Genomic DNA, 24,975 nt, shown 5'->3' with positions numbered 1-24,975 from the left:
CTGAGCATACCTTGTCACATGGGATCCCAGTTAAAGAATAATGGCCATTTCTGGGCTGCCTGTGTCTACTGATGAAGAGTCACAATGGTTAATGTACAGCTACCAATGAGGTCTGTCAGCCTCAAGTCTGGTATAATCTCTATTCACTGGAGATCAGGAAATCTAGGCCACCACCAGGACTACTTTTTCAGAAGCAGTTTCTCTGGATGCAGGGGTAGAAGAATCTCTCTCTACCCTAATTGTTAAGCCATGCCATTGTAGCCCTGTATCTTCATGTTGGAAATCTATAGTTACATAGCCCTTTTAGTTTACACACATGGGCCAGGTGTGGTGGCTCACACTGTAGTCCCAGCACTTTGGAAGGCCAGGGCGGGTGGATCATGAAGTCAGGAGTTTGAAACTAGCCTGACCAATATGGTGAAATCCCGTCTCTACTAAAAAGATACAAAAATAGCTGGGTATGGTGGCACATGCCTGTATTCCCAGCTACTCAGAAGGCTGAGGCAGGAGAATCGCTTGAACCCAGGAGTTGGAGGTTGCAGTGAGCCAAGATCGTTCCATTACACTCCAGCCTAGGCGACAGGACGAGACTCCATTTCAAAAAACAAACACATACGAACATACACATATAGCTGTTTTGTCATTGCACACCGACATTGCTAAGGTGGTAGATGTGGAATATTTTTAAGTCTTAGCCACACACTCTACCCAGAACTAGCCCCCTTCTCCATCCCCAAGTCTTCCTTCATTTCCTGCTTCATTAAGTCCAGTATCATGGTAACAAGGTAGGATTTTCCCTTGAAAGCAAATGCACATAGCACAAGCCAAGAAATTAAACTATTGATGTTTTGCTTATTGTGAGTGCAAATAAGGAACACTGTTGCTTAATGACAATAACACCCCTGGGGTACAAGAAGACCTAGAGTTCCAGTTTCACCTTGGTTACATGTGATAACTACTGTGACAAAAGGGAAGAGGCAGTTTCACAAAAAGCATGATTTTGAAGCTGATTTTTTAAAAGAATGAGTCGAATAAGTTTGACAGTAGGAAACAGCATCCCAGGCAGAATGAACAGCACAAGTAAAAGAAGGCATTTAGTAGACACAATGGCCTGTCTCAGGGGGCATGTCAGGCCATGGAATGAGCTGATGCTAGAAAAATGCATCGAGATCAGGTTGTGGATCTCTACTTTAAACCTGAACTTTACGCTTCAGAATAAACCCATGGGAAATTTTGGATGATCTTAAGAAAGGAATTGACATAACTGGATTTGATCTTAAGATGATCTTGGCAATAAGAAGGCCACTTTTATTTTGGGAGGAACTTGAAATGTAATAGCAAGTTAATATTTGATACGTAAATACCTTTTCGTAACTTTTGATATTTTAATATTTACTAAGTTCTAAATGTGCCAAACTCTGTGGTAAGCCTTTTTCAATGCATTGTCTCCTTTGATCTTCCCAAGAACTTTAGGAAAAAATTCCACAATTATCCCGAATTTAGAGGCAAAGATTTGAGAGCGGATGGGTAAAACTGCCCGAATTCATGGAGTTAAGAGCATGAATTTAAACTCAGACAATTTGGTTCCACAACACTAGTTTTAACCTTCAAGTCAGTGGTGTTCATTTATTTTCTTGAAACACACACACACACACACACACACACACAAAATGTTATCCATTTTTGGGATATATAACATATGTGTATATATATATATATATATATATATATATATATATATATATATATATGTTGTGTGAGAGTGTGTGTGTGTGTGTGTGTGTGTGTAATTTCAAAAGCTTTTGGAGTACCAGTGTTTTGGGTTACATGGATAGATTGTGTAGTAATGAAGGTGAGATGTTAGTGCCTCTGTCACCCAAGTAGCATACATTGGACCCAATATGTAGTTTTTTAAAATCTCTCACCCTCCTTCTTCCCTCACCCTTTGTAAGTCTCCAAAGTTCATTATTCTACTGTCTATGTCTTTGTGTACCCATAGCTTAGCTCCCACTTACAAGTAAGAAAATGTGGCATTTGATTTTCTATCCCTGAGTTACTTCACATAGAATGATGGCCTCCAGCTCCATCCAAGTTGCTGCAAAATACATTATTTCATTCTTTTTTTATGACTGAATAGTATTCCACAGGGTATCTATACCACATTTTCTTTATCTGCTCATCAGCTGATGGACACTTAAATTGGTTCCATATCTTTGCAATTGTGAATTGTGCAGGTGTCTTTTTGATATAATGACTTCTTTTCCTTTTGGTAGATACCCAGTAGTGGGATTGTTGGATTGAATAGTAGAGCTAATTTTAGTTCTTTAATAAATCTCCATTCTGTTTTCCATAGACATTGTGCTACTTTGTACTAATTTACATTCCTACTAGCCATATATAAGTGTTCCATTTTCACCACATCCACATCAACATCTATTGTTTTTTGACTTTTTAAATGTCAGTAGCCTTTAACCTTGGCTGCAAACTAGCACCACCAGGGAACTTAAAAACAAAAACAAACTGATCCTCATGATTCTCAATTAAATTAGCATTTCTGGTTACAGAGCCTGGATATTCGTCTATGTTAAAAGGATCCCCAACTGATACTAAAGGGTAGACAGGGTTGAGATCTTCTAAGCTAGAATATACTGTCACCCCAACATATACTGAATACTCATAAACATCTGTATTTGGCCATCACCACCTCAAAATGTCAAAAAAAAAAACCTACTAAATTGAAAAGTCACAGATTACAAAGACTTTTAATGCTTTCGTCCAGTTTTACTTTCACAAAGAAAAATATAGCCTTCATCTTTTTTAAGACTTCCAGGTAGCACAGAAGCAAAATCAAAGAGGGTAGGGGCAAAAAGGAAAGTGTGACAGAGGTATATCAAGATAGGAATGAAGAGAATAGCTGAAATTGGGGTGGAGTAATAAGCTCCTATCTACTGATGAGCCATCAGTAATATCAAAGGCACATTTGCAGAATGTTTCCTTTTCAGTAATTGTACAAAGACTCCCTTGTCATTACAAAGCACTTTTCTTCTTGGCAGATTGAAAAATGCTTTACCAACTAAATGCATCCCAGTAATATTCAGAGCGCAGGTCCAACATAATCATAAGTTGCCTTGTTATTACGGAGGTAGCAGCCCCATTTAATAACATATTAAATGCATTATTCATTTATGTAACTCAGACTCGAGGACAGCTGCCGGGATGAAAATAGAACCATTCTGTAATGCAAAAAGCAGGTGTGTGCTTACTTGAGTAAATGAACTCTGTATTACGGCACAATTTTCTTCTAAATTTCAGGGACAGGTCTGGTAGGCTAATGCGATGCCGTTTTCAAACAGGAAATAAAATGGTTTCAGAATGATTTTTAATGAGCATTTAAAAAAATTACCAACAGTCTTCTCTGTGGCAGAGTCCCAGGGGGATAGATTCGTGCTTTGGATTTAAGCAGAACTCTTGTTATTGCAGGATTCAGGAAAGTGTAAGGTAATGATTGATCAGAACAGTGACAAACAGAAGAATGTTCTCTAGCTGGTGATGCTAGTGGTGATGGTAAGCCAATGCTCCTCTAGCTGCTCAACAAGAGAGAGTCACAGATGTGCTTGGATGCTGAGTGATTAAAAGTCATAACCTGACTTCCGTTTGTGTAGAGCCTGTAGGCAGTCTGTGATGCATGGTGAAACAAACTGAGATGCCACAATTAGCCTGGGTGGCATCACTGGTCATTTTTCTTGCTACATTGCTGGTACCAGAATGCTATCATTCTCCAGTGCCTGCATTTTGTTTTTTATTTCCTTCTTTCTCTCACCTGCCTTTATTTTCTCTTTTAATATAGGTACACTCATAAGCAAAGGATTTCTTAAAAATTATCAGATGAGGCTGGGTGTGGTAGCTCATGTCTTTAATCCCAGCACTTTGGGAAGCTGAGGTGGGCGGATTACTTGAAGCCAGGAGTTTGAGGCCAGCCTGGCCAACATGGTGAAATGCCATATCTGCTAAAAATACAAAAATTAGCCATTTGTGGTGGCACATACCTCTAATCCCAGCTACTTAGGTGGCTGAGGCAAGAGAATTGCTTGAACCCACAAGGTGGAAGCCATAGTAAGCCAAGATAAAGCTGCCGTGAGCCAAGTAAAGCCTGGGTAACAGAGCGAGACTGTCTCAATAAAACAAAAAATCAGATGGAATGATGTTCAAATTCCTTAGGCATAACAATGATCAACCATAATGGGCAGTGACCTTATTTCTGGAGCAGAGTTTTGGAGACGCCCTCATGTGCTGAGGTGTTAACCCATAGGTTGCTAAATTGTGAGAAGCAAGTACTCTAAGGAAGGGATCAGCATAGCTGGGTTCGTGAGATTCTTGGATGTAATAACCAATTGCTATGCAGATAGCTTCACATTTGAACTGGTCTAGTTACCAGTATGGACCTTCTGATTACCAGCCTTATATATCTGAAACACAAGGAGGCCCTCAAGGAACTTGAAGTTCACACAGTCACACCAGGAAGAAAATCATACAAGGTACGAAGAATTCCTATCAAGTAAATCATAAGGAGTCCTTCAAGGATTTAGAGGAGGGATAATCTTACTCCATTTAAAGCCACAGTATAGTGCAGTATTAAAGAGGAGGCGTGTTCTAGAGACAAATTGTCTCGGGTCCTGGCTGTTTGATCTTGAGAAAACTAGTTGGCACCTAGAAATCTCAATTCCTCCATCTGTTTATTGGGAATCATTACAGCATCTTCCTTATTATGGATATTTTTGAAGATAAATGAGTTAATGTATGTAAAGAACTTAGCACAATAATTAGGACATAGTAAGCACTCTCTATGAAATTCCTGCCGTTTTACTATTATATTCAGGGAAACTATGTTAGAGAAGACAGGAAATCAGCAGTACCTTAAAGGGTGGGTAAATTTTAGGGAGCTGATAGGGCATGCAGGGGAACATTGAAGCAGAAAGAGAGAGAAAAACAGAAGTACTCTAAAGATGATTTAAAAGAGAATGGACATGGGCTTATGAGGAAGAAAGAGTCCAGGAGAACAGAATAAAATTAGCTAGTAGAGGCTGGGCATGGTGGCTCGCCCCTATAATCCCAGCACTTTGGGAAGCCGAGGCAGGTGGATCACCTGAGGTTGGGAGTTTGAGAACAGCCTGACCAACATGGAGAAACCCTGTCTCCACTAAAAATACAAAATTAGCCGGGCGTGGTGGCTCATGCCTATAATCCCAGCTACTCAGGAGGCTGAGGCAGGAGAATCACTTGAACCCAGGAGGCGGAGGTTGTGGTGAGCTGAGATCACACCATTGTACTCCAGCCTGGGCAACAAGTGAAACTCCATCTCAAAAAAAAAAAAAAAAAAAAAATAGAGGGCCTTATGCCCAGGATTACAGAATTTACAACTTACCCTAAGGTCATATGAAGTCCATGAAGGTTTTGAACAGAGAAGAGAAATAGTAATAATATTAAATAGAAATAATCAGTAATATTTTGTGAGCACTTGCTAAGTATTAGAATACTTTTAAATACTCTGTGTACATTAACCCATTTAATTCTTACATTTAACATATGAAATGATCTAAGCATTAATAATTGACATTGTAATGATCCATAGTGTTCAAAGCACTTTTCTAGACAGGGTCTCCTTTGACCTCCCTGCAGAAGAAATGGCATTCGCTAGACTTAAATGCATTGGAAAACTATGTCAGTTTTGTAAGTAAAGGTTTTCTGGAATTCAGGTGCATACATTCTTTTATGTGTTGTCTGTGTTCACTTTCATACAATAAGTGCAGAGTTAAGTAGTTGTGACAGAGTCTACAAAGACTGCAAAACTGAAACATTACTATCTGGCTCTTCATGCAAACATTTTTCTGATCTCTGGTCTAGAAGAGTGGAAAGTAAGCTTTGATTGCTTCTCATTTGGATTCTTTGATTGCTTCTCATTCTCATTTAGGCAAGTAAACTTGGGGAATCAAATATATACATATATAAAGTGGTTGCTCCAGACCCAACAGTATAAAATGATAATGGCTAGATAACACTGAACCTCAAAAATCTTAAAGGTTGTCTGGGCACCGTGGTACATGCCTGTAATCCCAGCACATTGGGAGACCGAGGTGGGTGGATCACAAATTAGACGTTCGAGAGCAGTCTGGCCAACATGGTGAAATCATGTCTCTACTAAAAATAATTTTTAAAAATTAGCTGGGTGTGACAGCACACACCAGTAATCCTAGCTACTCAGGAGGCTGAGACGGGAGAATCGCTTGAACCTGGGAAGCGGAGGTTGCAGTGAGCCAAGATTCACCACTGTACTCCAGCCTAGGCGACAGAGTGAGACTCTGTTTCAAAAAAAAAAGAAAAGAAAAAAAAAATCTTAAAGCTTTGTCATCCTAAAATTGCAAATTTTAATTTACTATGAATCTGAATAATTATATAGGTTGATTTTGCAGAATAATTTTTTTCCTGTTAAAACTAAAAGAAATAAGCAAGAGAGATCAATCTGCAAAAGCTGAAATCTCTTTAATGTGAGGTTTGATCATTTAACCCATATAATCTCTCGTGAAATATTGAGTAGAAATATCAAATTTAGCCAGTGTTTTCTGTGCTATACCATTACTGTAGCAGTCTCTATGAGATCTATGAATGTTGAGTCATATATCCATCATAACCTATTCTTTCTCTGAATTATAAATTCCTTTGTAATATTACTTATTCTAGTCCTTAATTATATGGCTTTTGAATTATCTCCTAGATTAGCTGTTTATGTCTCTCCAACTCTCTCATAAACCTAGTGAGAGTAAGGGCTATATCTTCTATTTCTGTGTATTTCCCACAACTCCAAAATGAAGTGATTCATTGATTTAATAGATGCATAAAAGTCAACTAAAATGCTAGTAATAAATACAATGAGTGACCGTGATTATCTCTCTGTTGAGCGCTTTATATGAATTAACGCTACTCCTCATAGTAGCATGAAAGATGGTTAGGTGCTTACTCGTGGTCCTCAGGGCTAGGCACTTTGTCTAATTTAAAAATGTGGGAATGATTCACATTACAATGAGCTGGTTTATGACTTGAGCTTTTTTCCATTTAGGTACAGGAAGGTGGTTTCCAATAATTGCACTGATGGAGTAAGGGAACAGTACACTGCCAAACCCCAGAAGTGCCCAGGGAAAGCCCCGCGGGGCCTGCGGATAGTCACAGCTGATGGAAAGCTAACAGCGGAACAAGGACACAACGTTACTCTCATGGTGCAGTTAGAAGAGGTAGGACTGCTTCCTATCTCCCCCCTACTTTCTAGGGCCAGTGATTTTTCTTAATAGACCACAGTTTAGCTTACGTATCTTTTTCAACTTTCTCAATTTTAGATGCTATTTAAAAATGTTTTTATTTTACTTCTGGTTTCTTAGTTTTTGTTATCACTTCACCTTCCTGATCTATTTCTTTAATTACTGACATTTCGCCACAAGTTGTTCTTCATTCATACTTAATCTCTTACTTTTGGAGAATCTGTTGCATTTAACCTTGCCTTACTGGCACTTTTAGCAAAATCCATTTTCTCAGAGTACATAAATAATATTCCTGAAATAATTTAATACACATGCATACTCAGCTAACCTAAGAGATGCGAATACTTTCATCCTCTCTCAGCCTGCAGGGTCGTCTTTTCCAAGGGCAACATGATGGTCTTTCATATAGCACTGAGGCCAATCTAAACATAACTGAGTGTAATTTCTTTGGCAGTTAAGAGTTTGTATTTTATAGCACCTCAGGCATATCACTAAAAACAAATTATTATTTGCCAGATTATGATTGTCTGAAATGTATATTTAGATGGTGGATAAGATGAAATTTATCTTACATATTTTAGAATAGACACAGGAATTCTGTCATCTTGTAAATGAGGAAGATGGTCTCTAAAGGATAAATACTTAAATCATCTCAATTATTAAACCAAGCAGTCTTATCCTCAATCACATTTTCTGGGTACTTAATATATGGTTACCATTGTGTAAAGCCCTGTGAGTATGAAGGGATTTTAAGGGCTAATGACACCAGGATTAAAATGTATAACATTGACTTCAACTTCCTCTGCTGATAGTTCAGTGACCCTCAGTTTTTACCATGTGTAAGAAAATCACCTGGAGAACATGTGGAAACAGAGTTTTCTTGGTCACATCCTTAAAGATTCTGGTTCAGTAGGTTGGAGTAGGCCCCAAGAATATACATTTATAACAAGTTCACAGGTTGTGCATCATGCATCAAGAAAAACAAAAACAATGAAGGCTAGGGGCATAGAGAAGTTGGAGGCTCTGGAGTGTGGCATGAAGGTGGAAAGATGAAGCAGTTATAATCTTTGTCAGGTTTGATGAAAATTTTTAGTATTTTAGTTCTCATAAGAAAAATAACTGAAACAATGAATTTGAAATTCCAACTCAAATGCTGTGCATGTCCCTGGTCCAAGGGCCATTTACAGAACCACTGCTATAACCCAATATGCCTTTCCTGATTATCTCCTTAGTGAGTGCCTTCAATTATATCCATAGTATTCAAAATACTAAGGTGCCCAAAAAGTCTTCAGTTAGAACTAGAAAGATACAGGCCAATTTAAGCAAATTGGAGTTGCTCACATTTCACGTAAATAAATCTTTGGGGATTTCTGTTTGAGGCTATGAGAGATTAGCGTGCAGTAAACCAAATATTTGCATATATATTTAGAGCAAGTGAGACAGACAGAGAGAGGGAAGAAGAAAAATGAGGAGGAGGAAAAGGAGAGCTAGGTGCTGAGAGAACTATGAAGAGGATTGAGATACTAAAACTCTTTTCGTAAGAGATGGGAAAATCACTGTGGTGGGTCCAACATTTTATGCTGTATTTTCCTTTCAAGAACTTTACCAATTCATATGACATGCTATAGAAGAGGTATGGATTTCAGATTTCCAGTACAAGGCCAAGTAGAAAGTGTTGGCTAAACAGGTGTTAATAGATTCACAAGGCTTGGGAGATAAAAAATGGACTTTGGGGATATTCCAAAACTGGGGCTGATGAGGTCATATCCCAGAGAGAAGGAAAGCACAGGGAAGCAGCACATATCTAGGACCTTTTTACTCCCTGAGGTATTTCATGATACTTAAGTAATACAGGAAATGAGTTTTTAGAAGTATTACCCTTTGGGGAGATAAAAATTTGAATTCAAGACCCATCAAGGAAGAGGACCCTGGTGAACGATCTTTAAGACTTTGTTTGTGGTACTTCTGGAAATCTCTATTGTAGGAGTAAAGGCAAACCTGAATTAGAACGGGCCCTGTGCACCCAGAAATACAATCTGAAATCACTTCAGTCTCTGAATCGCTTAAAGTGATTCTCTTCAATTCTGAAATGATTGTTAGAAACCAAAGTAAACCTTCTTTAGTGGAAAATAACATAAACCAGAGCTTTACCTATTATTTTTCATATAAAATGCTGGACATTTAAAAAAATCGAGGTATGTCAAGAAACAAGACCAAGGGGGAAAACAAACCAGAAAAGAACAACAGTTGCATGAAACAGTGTTTATTTAAGATGTCCTGTAAAATAACAATTATTAATATGTTCATGAATGTAAGAAGATGTGGACAATTGAACCCCAGAGCAATAATCAATAAGAAATACAAAATAGAAGTTGTAAAAATAAAGATATGATAACTGATATTAGAAACTTAGGTTTACAGCAGATTGAACACATGTGATAGAGGTTAAATGAAAGAAAGGACAGCAGGAAATATATTATCTAGAGCATAAAAGAAAGAAATAGAATATGGAGAAAAATAATAAGAGACAAATGGAAAATGGTAAAAAGGTCTATCACAGCTGCAATTGTAGCCCCAGAAGGAGAAGAGAGAGATAAGGAACCATAGTCATTTTTGAAAGGATAAAGGCTGAGAATTTTCTAAGCCTCATGAAAGATATCATCATATTAACTCACAGATTTAACAGAATCAGCAAACTCAAGAAGAATATATGCAAAGAAAAATCACTTAGCTATTAACATTCGAACTGCTGAAGTCTAAAATCAAAAAGTGTTTAAAAAGCCCAGAAGAAAATGGAATGACATCTTTGAAGTGCTGCAGAAAACACAAATGGTTTGTTAGATAAACAGTAATGGAGATATCAACATGGGAAATGTTCCCTTGTCCCCCTCGCTGGCATGTGATGGGGGTGTGGCTCCCTTCTTCAGTGCCCCACTGCTCAAACCTCTAGGGGAGTATGCAGGGGCAGGCTCTGGGGCTCCAACCCCACGCGGTGTCTGCACTCCAGCCTGAGTGACAGAGTGAGACTCTGTCTCACACACACTCACACACACACACACAAAAAGTTCTAACTTATATTAGACTCCAACATATCCAGAATGTGTGCTTCAGCATCTAGAGTAACAACTGAAAGAGTAGTAAGAGAATCTTATCATCAAGCTGCTGACAGGTAATTGCAGTAACTTTAAAAGGGTTTCATTAATCCAAAGTTAGGTAGGTAAAAGAGAAAAAAAGAACATACTACAGTTGAGACAAATAGAAAAAAGTATGAAATGGTAGATAGAAGTGTGATGTGGAGAATCCCAACTTTTTGCGAGGCCAAAGTGGGAGGATCATTTGAGTCCAGAAGTTTGAGAACAGCTTGGGCAAGTACCAAAAAAATAAAAATAGTTTTTAAAAAGTTGCCAGGCGTGGTGTCGTGTATCTGTGGTCCCAGCCACTTGGGAGGCTAAGGTGAGAAAATCGCTTGAGCCCAGGAGTTCAAAGCTACAGTGAACCATAATCACGCCACTGCACTCCAGCCTGGCTGACAGAGGGAGACCCTGTCTCGAACACATTAAAATTAAAATTTTTAAATGGTAGCTATATACTCAAGTATTATCAGTAATTACATCTTGAAAATTAGTGAGTTTTGTCACTTCAGTGCTTTTTTTCAGGCTTAAGAAGTCTTTACCTAAACCAACATTGTGAAAAAAAGTCATACCCCAAGATTTCTCTTTAGGCTTCACATTGATATGCATGATTCATCTTGAATAGAACTGTTTCAGGTTTCTATATTTCATCCACATTCATACCCAATTGTCCCAGTACTATTGAAAGCCTTTTCATTTCACACTGAATTGCTATGAGCCTTTGTATAAATCAATTGATTGTTTATGTGTGGCTCCATTTCTAGGCACTCTATTTTGTTCCCTTGGTGTGAATTTCAAACCTATGTTAATGACTAAGTTCAAACACATTATGTTTTCACTAGAATTAGGGTAAATCTTAATACCTGGACATATAAATCCTCAAAACAAGTAGAAAATTGTGTGTGTGTGTAAAATTTATAATAGCATCAAAATACAATGAATATTTATACTCAAATCTAAAATCTTACTTTCAATAGTGCTACCCAGAAAACAACACATTTGGAAATAAATTTTGAGAAAAACCTAAATGAATGGAGGGATACACCCTGACCATGGATTGGAAGACTCAGTGTTATAAAAATACATCAGTTGTCTTCATATTTACTTGAATTCAAAGCAATCTGTATAAAATTCTACAGCATATTTTATGTATTAAAATTGATAATATGATAATATTTACACAAAATGTCAAGACCCGAAGAATAGCACAGGTAATTTTGAAGGTGACCCACAAACTTGGATGACTGACATTACCGCATATATATATTACATACACAAGCTGAACAAGGAAGATAATGGAGAGTCAAGAAACATATGTATATATACATATGCGTATATTTTATATATACACAAACACACTATGACAAATGAGACGCTGCCGTACAGTGGATAAATTATAATCCTTTCAATAAATGGATGCTACAGTGTTGAATATCCATATGGAAATACATGAATTTTTACCTCACATAATATACAAACATAATTATAACTGGATTTTCCATCAAAATTTGAAAGCTAATACTAACATTTCTAAAAGAAAACACAGAAGAGTATCTTCATGACCTTGCGTTATGCAAAGACTTTTTTAAAGCAGCAACCAAAACTCATTAAGTAAAAAGAAACTATACTAATACATTTCTTTATAATTATACTAACTTTATTTTATTATTTTTCGATATGGAGTCTACCTTTGTCAAGGTAGAGTCTACCTTTGTCAAGCTGGAGTGCAAGTGGCATGATCTGGGCTTACTGTAACATCTGCCTCCCAGGTTCAAGGGATTCTCTTGCCTCAGCCTCCCGAGTAACTGGGATTACAGGCGCCCACCACCACGCCAGCTAATTTTTGTATTTTTAGTAGAGATGGGGTTTCACCATGTTGGTCAGGCTGGTCTTGAACTCCTGACCTCATGTTGATCCACCCACTTCGGCCTCCCAAAGTGCTGGGATTTACAGGCACGAGAAGTTGTATGTTTAGTGATTTGTACGTTTTTAATGTATATTTTACTCAACAAAAAGCTTACTTAAAAATCATTTTGGAAATCCATATAAAATATAGTACTTTATACTTAGGTCTTTGGGCAAAAAAGGAAAGTTAAGAAAAACGTTTCTGGTACTCTTAGGGCCAACTTCCACCCTGTGTTTACCTGCCTGGTGAATGTGAAGGTTCTCTTCCCAGAGACATGAGGGACCCGATCATGATACCCAGAGGGTATCATCTTTTGAAGTGGCAGATGTTTATACTAAGGCAGAGTTCCGAAAGTTTTTCCATTTCTAAGAACACAGTATAGGAAGATCTGAAACAAGAACTTTCACTTCTGGTCAGCTCCAACCTTTGTGCAAATGATAGAGAACACACTTCAGAGAGGCCTGGCTCTCATCTGTTCAACTCTGCTTTCCATGTAACGAAGATCATCACCAGGCATCTCAAACTGGGTTGAGTGTTGTGGGAACAGATTGGGGAATCTGGTTCCAAGATGTGTGAATTCATGCCTTCTGGGCACAAGAAGGGAAAAAAGATAACAAGTCAGTTCATTCCACTTGAGTGGGCAAAGCTTCAATAGCAGGGATGAAATCTGCTGCCTCCAGCTGTCAGATCTGGCCTCTTGACGCTCTTTTCTCCTGCTGCAGAGCACTGAGCCAAGATCACCTTCTTCATATCAGGAGGCCTTAGAGACCTCACATGTGATTGTGGGATGCTGTGCTAATGTTTCAGACTTCTCCTTGCAGAAAAACCCTCAGTTTCTTCATGACCTCCTTCTGGATTACATATGTAGGCACAGAAGGTGCACGTGATTGGCAATGCAGAATGAAGAGACACAGATTATCTCTGAAAAGTTGGGTAGAATTGACACTCGACACAATGATAATAATGTGGTTATCCAGCATTTATTGAGTACCACTGTTCCAGTTTGTGAGTGTTTTCATGAATTATCTTAAGTAAATCTTACAGCAGCTCTATGCAAGTAGGTGTTACCGTTATTGTCATTTTATAAGATGGCACAGCTGAGGCACAAAAAGGCAAGTAGCTTACCTGAGATCACACAACTGCTAACTATAAGAGTCTAGAGTCTAATCCAGGAACTGTGGTATCTTGTCTTTCTGTTGCTTCTCTATGGTGAAGGAACCATTTTCTAAGGAAGAGCTTCACATAACTCTGAAGCCTTTGTAGAAACCCATGGCTGGGATTCTAAGTAGTCACAAAGATCAAGGAGTAGAAAGAAAAGGCCAAATCATCAAAGGCCAGGCCAGTCTGGCCTGTGGCTCTTACATTCTTAGACACTAATCAATAAATGTACCAAAACGTTCCTTCTGGCTTCTCTGAGAATATTAATGGTTTGGGATCCCTTTGTGGCAGAACGTTTCATTCAGGAAAGACAGATGCTAAATCCTCTCTGGGTTTCCCGTCTTTGGAAAATGGTGCCTTTGTTGAATGTTTGGTATGCCTGACACTGTTTTATCTATTCTAAAGAATATTGCAAAAACACAGGATATGAATGCAGCACCCAAGGAATTTAGAATACATGTGTTTCTCTAGAGGCTTGGGTATAAATTAGGCCATAATATTTTAAAATTAAATCTAAAACAAAAACAAAAAATCCCTGGCATGTGCCCCTAGTGGAATACATGGTGTCTTTGTTCTCCTCAAAATTTATATGAGTACATTTCTTATTTGAATTTGATGCTTCTAAATTTACTTTGAAAATAGTGTCTGACTCTTGCCCCATTTCTAGTACCATTTCTTTATAAAAACAGGGATGTTAAAGTCCTGTTTCTGATGCCTGTAAAACAACAAGTCCTCCAGGTACCAAAAAAACTTAGAGGTCCCTGCTAGGTTCTGATATGACATTACAGTATGATTAATGCAGAGAGGGCAAAAGATTTTACCTCCCCAAGTTGTTACAATACTTTTGTCATTTGAGTACCAAAGCTTGTGCCTCTATCCATGTTAACTCACGCCTCAACTTTCTCCTACAGTCTTGTCTCCCTTTTATGGGTCGAGGTTGCATTAGGGACTGATCTAAGCCTCTTTTCTTTGTCCCATTTGCTTGCATAAAAACCCTTCCATGTAATCTCTATCTCCTCTGCATTTCATCTAAAGTACTAGAGACCTGAGGAATCAACTGTCTCAGCAAATAGATATCTGTGTTTATTTGTTCTTTGACAAATATTTTACTAAGTGCCAGTTATATGTCATGTACTTTTCATTCATTAATGGACTTTAGTTTGTGGAAATATATGTTTTGGGTTAATTAGGACCTCTGTTATATTGAGTTTTAAATAAAATGAAGTAGAAAGCGCCTAGGATCTTACAGCAATTGGAAACAAAAAGATTAATAATAAATTATATGAATATAAGAAATTATAATGCAATAATTTATTGCATTATTATTGTAATACTATTTCTGGAATTCCCCAGGAAACTATACATATCTTTAAGGTAAAATTCATGTCACTCCTGATTGCAGTTCTGACATCTCTGCACAATGTGCCTGATACATTGATAGAAACTCAAAAAATGTATGTGGATTTGCATAGGCTTCTCCAAGAAGCATAGAGATAAAACTCAAAAGGAAAAGACTCTTAACATTTGAAAAACAGTCAAAACATGGTAAAGTCTTCATCTGAAATCTAAACCTCTTCCTTAATCCTTTCCTAGTACATGTCCTAATTCTAGCATGAGAATATCAATGAAAACATTGCTAAAACCAGAGCAAAGAGGAGAACTTCTTATTGACAGAAAATAATCAAAGGCTAGGTGCACTGATACTAGTTTGCAACTTCATATACAGTAGTATGTACTCAAGCCATAATATCACAGATTTGATATGTGAAAGAAATGGAATTCTTTCCTGCAAATAGCATATGAGGTCACCCTCAAAACCTCGATGACAGAAATGCCTCCATAAACACAACTCCTCCAAAATCCCACAGATTGGTTCACCTGATGTATTACTCAGAGACATACGTAACTATGTTGAGGTCAATGAAAAATTTCAATGTCACCGGCACCACCCCTGCCTCATTTCCTGCGTTTAGGGTTCTCTCCAAGTGTATCCTCATGACAGAACCTTCATTAGTAGCACAACCAAAGGAGCAGTCACTTCCATCCCAGACTCATTGCGGCAGATGCACGAAGAATACAGGTGTGTGCACACATACGCAAGCACACACACACAGTGCATTAGGAATCATTATTACCTTTAAAAGAAAGAAAAATCCAAGAACCAACTGGAAGAGGAGTAGAGGAGTCCATAAACTTGAGTGTAAGATGCCAAACATTTTCAAACTATGCCTGACTTTTAGGAAGCTGATCGAAGGTGTTTGGCACTGACATCCAAGCATGCAGTGAGAGGTGGCATCTCTGTGCTTGGAGACTCACTCAAGATGGATGTCCTCTGGACCACTAATGAGCACCTAATGAGCCTATAGACTTTCAACACGATAACTCAGCTTCCAAGAGAAATCCAATGCAAGAACCCGAAGGCACAGGATAGAGGGCAAAGGGCCTAATCAGTCTGAAGAACTCAACAAAACTGATTTGGGAGGCATTTGTTTGAGAAAACTGGTAGGCAGAAGTAGTGTCTGCATGTTGAGGAAGATAATTAAATCTGTTTTAAACAGCTGTAAGAATAAAGAGATGCAATTCTCTGCATAATTTAAGACTTTTAAATTAAATCTGAGGCAAGGGACGAAAATTAAAACTTTGTATCTCATTGTCTTAATACTTCAATTTACATACAAAGACTGAAACTTAATAAGGAAAATTCATGATTATTACTTTTGTGAGATTTAACTCCAAAATGTGAGGACTGTGTCCTCATTAGACAGATTTCACTGATCTGTAATTTCACGTACATTGAAAGACTTACGGGAGCATTAAACTACCCAGAGTGTAATAACACTTCATAAATATTGTAGGCTGATGGCAGCCATCAGATGGTAGAGAAGATGGCTGTTGATAAAAATTTCTGCAAGATACTCACTTGTCTGAATTCATGACAGAATTTGACCTACTTTTTCATCTGGAGAAAAGGCTGTTTGGAGCCTTTAGGGGTAGCACAAAGAGTTAATAGGCAGTGTTACGTTGAGGCAGGTATCAGTTTCTAAGCCTGCTTAGTTCTGACATAGACACCTCAACTGTTTTCTCCTGCCACACAAAGGAGCAGAAGCTGATTTCACTGAGCCATGGAGATACGAGGCTTTCTCATGTGTTTTTCCTTACTCCATTCAGCTTTATTCTCTTCGACTCTAGCAAGATAATCGAGTCACTTCATTTCTTCTCGCTTGCTGTTGTTGAAGGAAATGAGGCAGGCAATATAGGTTGTCTTTAGCTAGACACCTAATGTCTGAAGTTCAAGTTGCATTGGTTAGCAACACTTTCCAAGGCTCCACTTTTCTCTCTCCTCAAAACTAATCCAAGAGTATTGCTGTTTTTTAGGGTCTCAAAGAAAAGATGTTTGCTAAGAACTTTAGTCTGACTTGATAAGTAGAGAGAAATACCTGGCTCATTACTGAGCGTTCAGCAAACATCCCAGAGGCTGGATTCATGAAACAGTCTTCAGTTTGGATTTTCAATCTCCTAGTCTGCTTGCTTTAGGCCCTGACAACACTAATGTCCCACTTCACCCACATGGGTGGTCACCACCCCTGAATCAGGGCTTTATCACACCATACGATCCTTGCCTGAGTGCGTAACTTCCTCAGGCTTCTGGCTTTGCACATTGCCATTCATTATTCCATGGCCGCTCAGTCCTCAAGCTGGTCTACAATGGAAAGTCTCCACCTTATGACAGCAGCACTTGAATGAGTTCTGCCTCATTACGTGAGATCTGAGCTTATCTCATCAGCTCCAATTGACGTTAGAATATATATGTGTGGATGCACAATAATGCCAATGACAAGAATAATAGAATTGTAAAAATTAGATTATCTGACTCGGAAGTGACAATTAGGATCGTCACGTCTTCCCATCTTTAATTTACGGGGAGAGAAATTGAGGCCCAAATAAACAGTGTTTTCAAAGGACATAAAACTAGGTCTTCTAATTCCCAGTTGCCACCTGACTTTTGTAGGGCATCTCCTTCACAGGCAGCACCTCTGTAAAATAAATTTCACAACAACCTAATAATTTAGAACGGGGATGAAGTGACTTCCAGGGCAAGAGATCATATATCCATTTCATAGAAGAGGTCTTATTACTTGGCCAAGACCATCAGATGATCCTAGGTGTAAAAATTTCAACTGTTTAAACATGCTGACTGCATGATGCTAAAAACAGTATAGTGATTCCAGTGTTATAGGGGTGGTATTTGTGTCCATGTGCACATTGATTAAAATGGTATTCACCAATATGTTAACAGTGTAATCTGTGGGTGATATAATTACGGGTGATTTTAATTTTCTTTGTCATCATTGTATGTATTTCTACATTTCCCAATGAATATACCATGCCTTTTTTCTCTTTTCTTTTCCTTCTAATAAAGCTAACATATTTCTGTTACATAATTTACTACTAGGAAAACCTGGTTGTCTAGAGATTTATTCCTACAGGAAACCTCCTACAATTTAAAATATATATATAATTTCTTTCTGATTATGTAGCTGAATGTTTTTACTTCATGAGTACATTTCAAAAGTCATTCAAAAACATTTATAAGATTTATGTCATTTGGCAGCCCCCTAGTTTTCCAGCCAGAGCCTGCTGATGTAACCTCTAGCCACTGTGCAGTGGTAACAGTATAGCAATGTCCCTTATTATCTAAAAAGTGCTTCCAAAGCGCAATGGGTCAAGATCCTGAACCCCTCTCTGCACTACAATATCTAGACAGAGTACAGAGGCCCCAGCTTATAGTCATTATCTGCTTATACAAGCTAAGTGTTACTCTTGCCTTATGCATTCTGTTCCATTTTAAGCCAGATACTAAGTACAGAAGACATAAAAGGGAAATTTGGGGTTGAGTCAGATATATGGTACTATTTCCCATTTTCAAAGGAAGAATTGAACTGCTTTGTGATGTTCCTATTAGAATGTCTTGATCTGGGCATTAGATCCAGAATTATTGGGGTATTTAGTTAGGCAAGTCCCAAGGATCTAAGTCCTCATAGAAGGGCCCGAAAAATCAGCCATCTTCATTTCATCTTAGAAAATGTGAAATGTCATAAATCTAGGCAAATGATTTGGTGTGTTCAAAGTGTGGTCTCTGGCATTCCTGGCCTTGACAGATCTGAGTTCTCCAGAAAAATTTTAAAACCCTCTGCACCATCCTCTTCACTCTGGCGATTCTTCATCCTCCAGGTCAGAGCATCTAAGTTCACTGTGGGTTTTGCTTGCAGAGCAGCTCAGGAGGTCTGCACATTTGGAGAAAGACATGTGCTTTAGAAAACCATTTTTGAACAAGCACAGGAAAAAGGCTGACAGTATTCTGTAATTATGCAGGGATTTTGACATCTTGGAGTTGCTGTCCAGAGCTCAGTTTTGAAACTGAAGAAAAGCCTATAGGGCATAATTCAAACCGGACATCCTGGGAACCCTGTCCCAGCTGCTCTGGCAAGGAAGCTTTCTGGAAGAGAGGTCAGAGAGGACACATAACTTACTTGAGAAGAGAAGATAGGGCATGGGCAGCTGCCTTTTATCCTAGACTCTTTTGTCCTATTCTAGAAGAGCCCAGTTTACTATTAAAAATGTCACATGGGAAGGTCCAACACAGTTACAACAGTTTTTTCCTGATGAGTCATCTCATACTTTGTCAAGCATTCACACCACCAGGAATCCTCACAAGCACATTTTGCAGCTTCTGGGGTATTTTACAGAGCCTGGCATATTACAGTGGGACCATCTTACATCACCATTTTCAAGTAGATCCACACTGGTTTGGCATTCCTCTAAAGGATTGTAGTTAGTGAAGCTTAAAACAGTTCTTTGGTTTCACACATAAGTGAATTCGTTGTTTAGCACTCATCTGGGAATGAGCACCACAGTGTAATTTGAGTGTTTTCTGTGAGCACATTGTGAGAGTGCTGGACTTGGAGTTAAGAACAGCCTGGTTCAAATGAGTCTTGTGACTCTAGGCAAATTTGAACAGGTCTGAGTTCTTTTAGGGTTGAAGATAGATATGGTTTGGCTCTGTGTCCCCACCCAAATCTCATCCTGAACTATACCCCAAATCCCCATGTGTCAAGGGAAGGACCTGGTGGGAGGTGATTGGATCATAGCGGTGGTTTACCCCATGCTGTGTTGATGGTGGAGAGTGAGTTCTCACAGATCTGATGGTTTTATAAGTGTTTGACAGTTCCTCCTACTCTCTTTGGCATGCTGCCTGGTAAGGTGTGTCTGCTTTCCCTTCCACTATGATTTTAAGTTTCCTGAGGCCTTCCCTAGCCATGTGCAGCTGTGAGTCAATTAAACCTCTTTTCTTTATAAATTTCCCAATCTCAGGCAGCTCTTTATAGCAGTGTGAAAATGGACTAATACAAAGATTAAATAAGAAAAGAAAAAGAAAAAAGAAAATATATGGAAAGTAGTTGCTATTATTTCTGACACAGTAAGCTTTCAAGAAATGTTCTCTCTCCCTTAGGGGATCTTGTAGAGCAATAATTTTTCCTTTTCTTTTTTTTTTCTTTAAGGAGAGAGTGTTTCACTCTGTTTTTCAGGCTGGAGTGCAGTGTAGAAATCATGGCTCACTACAGCCTTGACTTCCTAGGCTCAGGTGATCCTCCCACCTCAGCCTAACAGACGAAGAAATAGCTGAAATATCTGGTTTCTTTTCTGTCACTCAATGCCACTTAATGATGTTTGAAGAATCTTACTTTGTGGTCAAAAGAACACAAAAATAACAAAAATTCTTTGGTTGTATTCCATCATCAATCAAAACAAAGTCTATGTTACACTGCTTTTTTACAGTAATAGTAGAGGTATAATGTTGTATTTTATAGTGTTCCTTGTGTTATATGGTACTCTACCCCCTTTTAACTTTGGAGGAATATTTATTTCCTCTCATTCACTCCTCCTCTCTTTTAATCGTGCTGATTCCTTCCTGCCCCTCACTTCACCCCTCTCCCAGGGTAATCAGTATTACCTTTGCCATCACCTTTCTCCATACTCACACAAACACACACAGATTTATGGTATATTTACTGTGTTATTTGTTGCTTATTTTTTAATAAAAATGGGTTGTGCTAGTGATTTTTCTGCAGTGTAGTTTTTGCTCTCTTCCAAGAAAAATGTTGATGAAACTTGAGTCAGGGACCCCTATCAGGCTTGCATGGACCAAGCTCTGATATAAGAATCTATTTCAGTCTGCAATGGGTCTCTGATGCCTTAAGGGACATCTTGGAGCCTCATTTCTGGACTGAGCCTGTCTGTGTTGAGTTTCTATAGCATTTATTTTCCCACTCTTCTCCGAATCTGTGTTACAGGAACTGATAGGTTCACACACCTTTCATTGCTCAGGTTAATTTTGGCTTCCTGGTGGCCATTTGATATATTTGTTTTTCTATTCTAGAAGTCAGCGATGCCCTTGGAGAATAAAATCATCAGGTAGATTTCATGTGGTTTTTGTGCCTTTCTCAGGCACTTCTTTTGAACTAGTCTTCTCAGTTCTGTGTCTGTATTAAGACATGTGACTAAAGAGCATTAGATCTAAAGAATTTTATAATAGTCTTGATGTTTGCCAGCCTGGATTTAGTTTCAGAAATGATTTCTTTTGATTTATTAGATTGAAGTATTTTTCAATTAATTATACACAAGACTTTCCTGGCTACTGATTGTGAATAGAAATTGTTTCTCATATTTTCTATCTTCTTTATGGCTTAAACATGATACTGTTTTACTAGCGGGTAGACAGAAGCAGAGTATTGAGTAAATGCCAACTTATCATTGTTAGAGAAGAAAAGAGAGTCAAAGTCATGAATACAGTCAAGCAAGAAAAGAAAATAATGCTTTATCTTTGTTACCACCTTCCTCTTGGTCTGAAAGAAATATTGCAAGTAATTTCAATTAAATTTGAAGAGGACTGAACTGAATAGGTCAAGTCAAGCCACAGATCATCTTAAACCCTTTTGTAGGTCTCTAACTAGCTGCATGACTTTGTGCATCTTACTTAACCCCTCTGTGCTCATTTTTCTGATATAGCAAATATAAATATCTGTCCTGTCTATCTCCTACGTGTTCTAACATCCACGTGAGATAATATATAAGAAAGAATATTGACACACACAATAGAAATGTGCAATTTTCAAATTTTATGGAACGAAAAAGGATCATTTGCAGGCATTGCATTAAGGCACTGGGGATACAGCCCATTGCATTAAGGCACTGGGGATGCAGGCATTACATTAAGGCACTGGGGATACAGCCATTAACAAGACTCATCCCAGCCCCGAGGAGTTGACAGAGCTTACCCTAGTACCACCCAGCAACTCATTTTCCAAGAGAAGTTTGCTCATCTTGGCTGCATGTATCATGAAACTTTTGTTAGTGATTATGCACCAGTCTGCAAACAATGAGTTTAGTCTTTCCATTCCCACCCTTAGCACTTACAATCCTAAGGCATCCTGGTAAAGCTTTTTCATCATATTAAAATCAAATAAGGATAACATTAGCTTGTGCTATACTGTTCATTTTAAGATGAATCCGGCCACAAGAAAACCTAACATTCAAGAATGGGAATTAGAGAGTCTTGGCCTTTGCTACAGCCCGGCATCAGCTGCAGACCTCAGACTGCAGCAGCACTGGGCATCCTCCCAGAGGACTCAAAACAGTGGCTGGGTCTTAGGTAGCACTTGGGTATCCAGATTAAGAAATAAAACTCGTAAAAGAGATGTTGTTATCAGAGGCTCAGAATCACTGATTTCAAAACCAATAAACTTTGAGAGTTAATTTTGACAGAAAGGTGCATATAATTTTCTGCTGGAGATTTAAAAAAAATTTTTTTAATCTATCATCTATCCCTGGGATACCTCCAAATTGGATTTCCCGCACACTTGGATCCCCTTCTAGTTCATCTCCATATCTTGGCCAGAGTGATCATTTTGAGTTAAAAATAACATGCCATCTTTCCTTAAATCCTTAGAATGCTGTAATTGTTAAGTTGATCTCACAGGAATAGAGAGTAGAATGGTAGCTACCAGAGTCTGGGTAGGGAGAGATTGGTTAATGGGAACAAAATAACAGTTAGACAGGAGGAATAAGTTCTAGTGCTCTATAGCACAGTGACTATTGTTAACAATTTATTATATGTTTCAAAATAGCTAGAGGGAAGGGATTTGAATGTTTCCAACAAAGAAATAAAAAGTTCAAGGTTATAGATATCATGGTTATCCTGATTTGATCGCTACACATTATATACATGTATTGAAATATCACATATGCCCCATAAATATGTGTAATTCTTATCAATTAAATTTTTAGAAACATTTAAGAATTAAAACACTTTAATGGCTTTTCATTGCTCTTAGAAGAAAGATAAAAATCAAGAATTTGACCCACAAGTTTTAAAAGGTATTTTTATGTTTAACCTCATTTGGTAACATGTTTTTTTGTTTGTTTGTTTTTGGTTTTGTTTTTGTTTTTGTTTTCTTTTGAGATGGAGTCTTGCTCCGTCACCCAGATTGGAGTGCAGTGGCTCACTTGACTCACTGCAACCTCCACCTCCTGGGTTCAAGCGATTCTTACTTCTGCCTCAGCCTTCTGACTAGCTGGGACTACAGGGGTGTGCCACCATGCCCAGCTAATTTTTATATTTTTAGTAAAGACGGGGGTTCCACCATATTGGCCAGGCTAGTCTTGAACTCCTGACCTCATGATCTGCCCACCTCAGCCTCCCAAAGTGCTGGGATTACAGGTGTGAGCCACCACACCTGGCCAGGTAACATGTGCTTGTTCTCTCTTTTTCCTCTGTCTCTTTTAATTTCTTCAGCCGTACTATTTCCCTCTGCCACAGGCCCTTTGCACATCTGTTTCCTCTGTTCCCCTGGCCTGCTGCCTCTCATTTGTGCCTCAGTTACTCATCTCCTTCGTTTGGTTAATTTCAGGTCTTCTCAGCTCAGACATAACTTCCTCTTGGAAGCCTTCTTTGAAGTTCCCAGTCACCTCAGCTCTCCATCCCTGTGTGTTGCAAAAGCTTAGAACTCCATGTATCTTCCCTTCATGTCACTCCTGCAATAATTTTTATTTGTGTGATTATTTAAATAAAGTACATGTGTTTCAGTAGTGGTCTGTAAGATCATGAAAGCCCAGGTCATATTTGTTTTGTTTGGTTGGTTATTGCTCGCTTAATTATAGTTTTCCGTTTGGTGACTGACATGAGAGAGACCCTCAATAAATATCTGACAGTTGTGTGAACGAATGAATGATCAGAGAGCCAGTGGGGTAAGTATGTCCAGTCACATAGTTATTAGGACTTAGGTTGTCATCCCTTTGCTGGGTTTCTTATTCTGTGAAAGAAGCTGGCATCCTTGCTTCCAGTGGTCATTTGAGCCCAGGAACACTAGAATCTGGTGACAGATGAGCCACAGTGTGAGGCTGTTACAATGGTATTAGTCTTACCACTCACCTGAGAGCTCCTGAAGGGAAAGGCATGGAATCCAATTTGTTCCCCTTTAGTAGAAAGTGACAGCAGGAATATAATCTGCTGCCTTCTGCTGTCATACATGACCCCTTGACATTCTTATCTCCTGGTGCAGAGTCCAAGCCCAGAGGCCTGTCCCAACATCAGGAGGTCCTGGGGCCTTCACATTTGATTGGAGTATTCCATGCCTTTGTCTTCAGGGGCTGTCAGGTGCATGTTAAATCTAACACCTGATTGTATCATGTAAATTATGATCTATTATATAATTATATGTAAAATACCTTACCTAACACCCTAATAGCCTGACTTTGTAATGGAAGCCTTACTGAGGCACTAGTCCAAACATTGAGTAGCTCCATCCTTTCACCTGTTATAGTACACAGAGAACATTCCATGAATGGAGAATGAATAATCCTGTCATGGGAAAAAAATGGAGCAAGTCAGACAGCAGACATCAAGACAGTTAGAAATTAGAAGGCTTTTATGTAACTGGTCTCAATGCAGGACAACAAAAGGGAAGTGATGAAGACCAGACAATGGGCAAGGTAAGGTAGACTCAGTAATGGCAGCCAAAGTTGTATTCTTCCCAGCCGTGTGAGTGTCTGCCCTCTCTCAGTGGAGACTGAAGTAGAGTTGCCTGAAGGTATGAATTTCCCCTCTGTCCTCTTGCAAAAGATGGCCTCTGCCTGATGCTCACTCTGTCGCCGCAAAGTACATTAAACTTGTCTCTCTCCCTCTTTTCTCATTTCCACCCCCGCCTCTAATGGAAACTGCCTTCCATGTTTTATTCCATGGATAACGTCAGTACCCTTGCTATTTCCCAAAGATACTTGTTTCAAAAGCGGGCTGTTTCCCATGCCCACACCTAGGGCTGGCTTCCCTGCAACTCTGTTGAAAACCTAGGAGTGGAAACTAACTGGAAACAGAAGAGAAATTCATCAGTCCACTTTGGTTGTTTAAATGAAGGAC

At 38.7% G+C, this 24,975-nt stretch overlaps 1 protein-coding gene across 5 annotated transcripts in view; it reads left to right on the top strand.

Moving 5' to 3' along the window:
- The window catches only part of SORCS1 (sortilin related VPS10 domain containing receptor 1), a 583,838-nt gene that overhangs the window by 497,821 nt on the left and 61,042 nt on the right, over positions 1 to 24,975 (top strand). For all 5 annotated transcript variants that reach the window (XM_032281559.1, XM_032281558.1, XM_032281560.1 and 2 more), the window contains exon 18: positions 7,112 to 7,283. In XM_032281559.1, the coding sequence (XP_032137450.1) occupies positions 7,112 to 7,283 (172 nt within the window). The remainder of the gene's footprint in view (positions 1 to 7,111; positions 7,284 to 24,975) is intronic.

The sequence above is a fragment of the Sapajus apella genome, unplaced genomic scaffold (assembly GCF_009761245.1).
Source record: "Sapajus apella isolate SASKATOON/1434 unplaced genomic scaffold, GSC_monkey_1.0 scaffold13, whole genome shotgun sequence".
NCBI lineage: Eukaryota > Metazoa > Chordata > Mammalia > Primates > Cebidae > Sapajus > Sapajus apella.
This window is presented reverse-complemented; position numbering and strand designations above follow the sequence as displayed.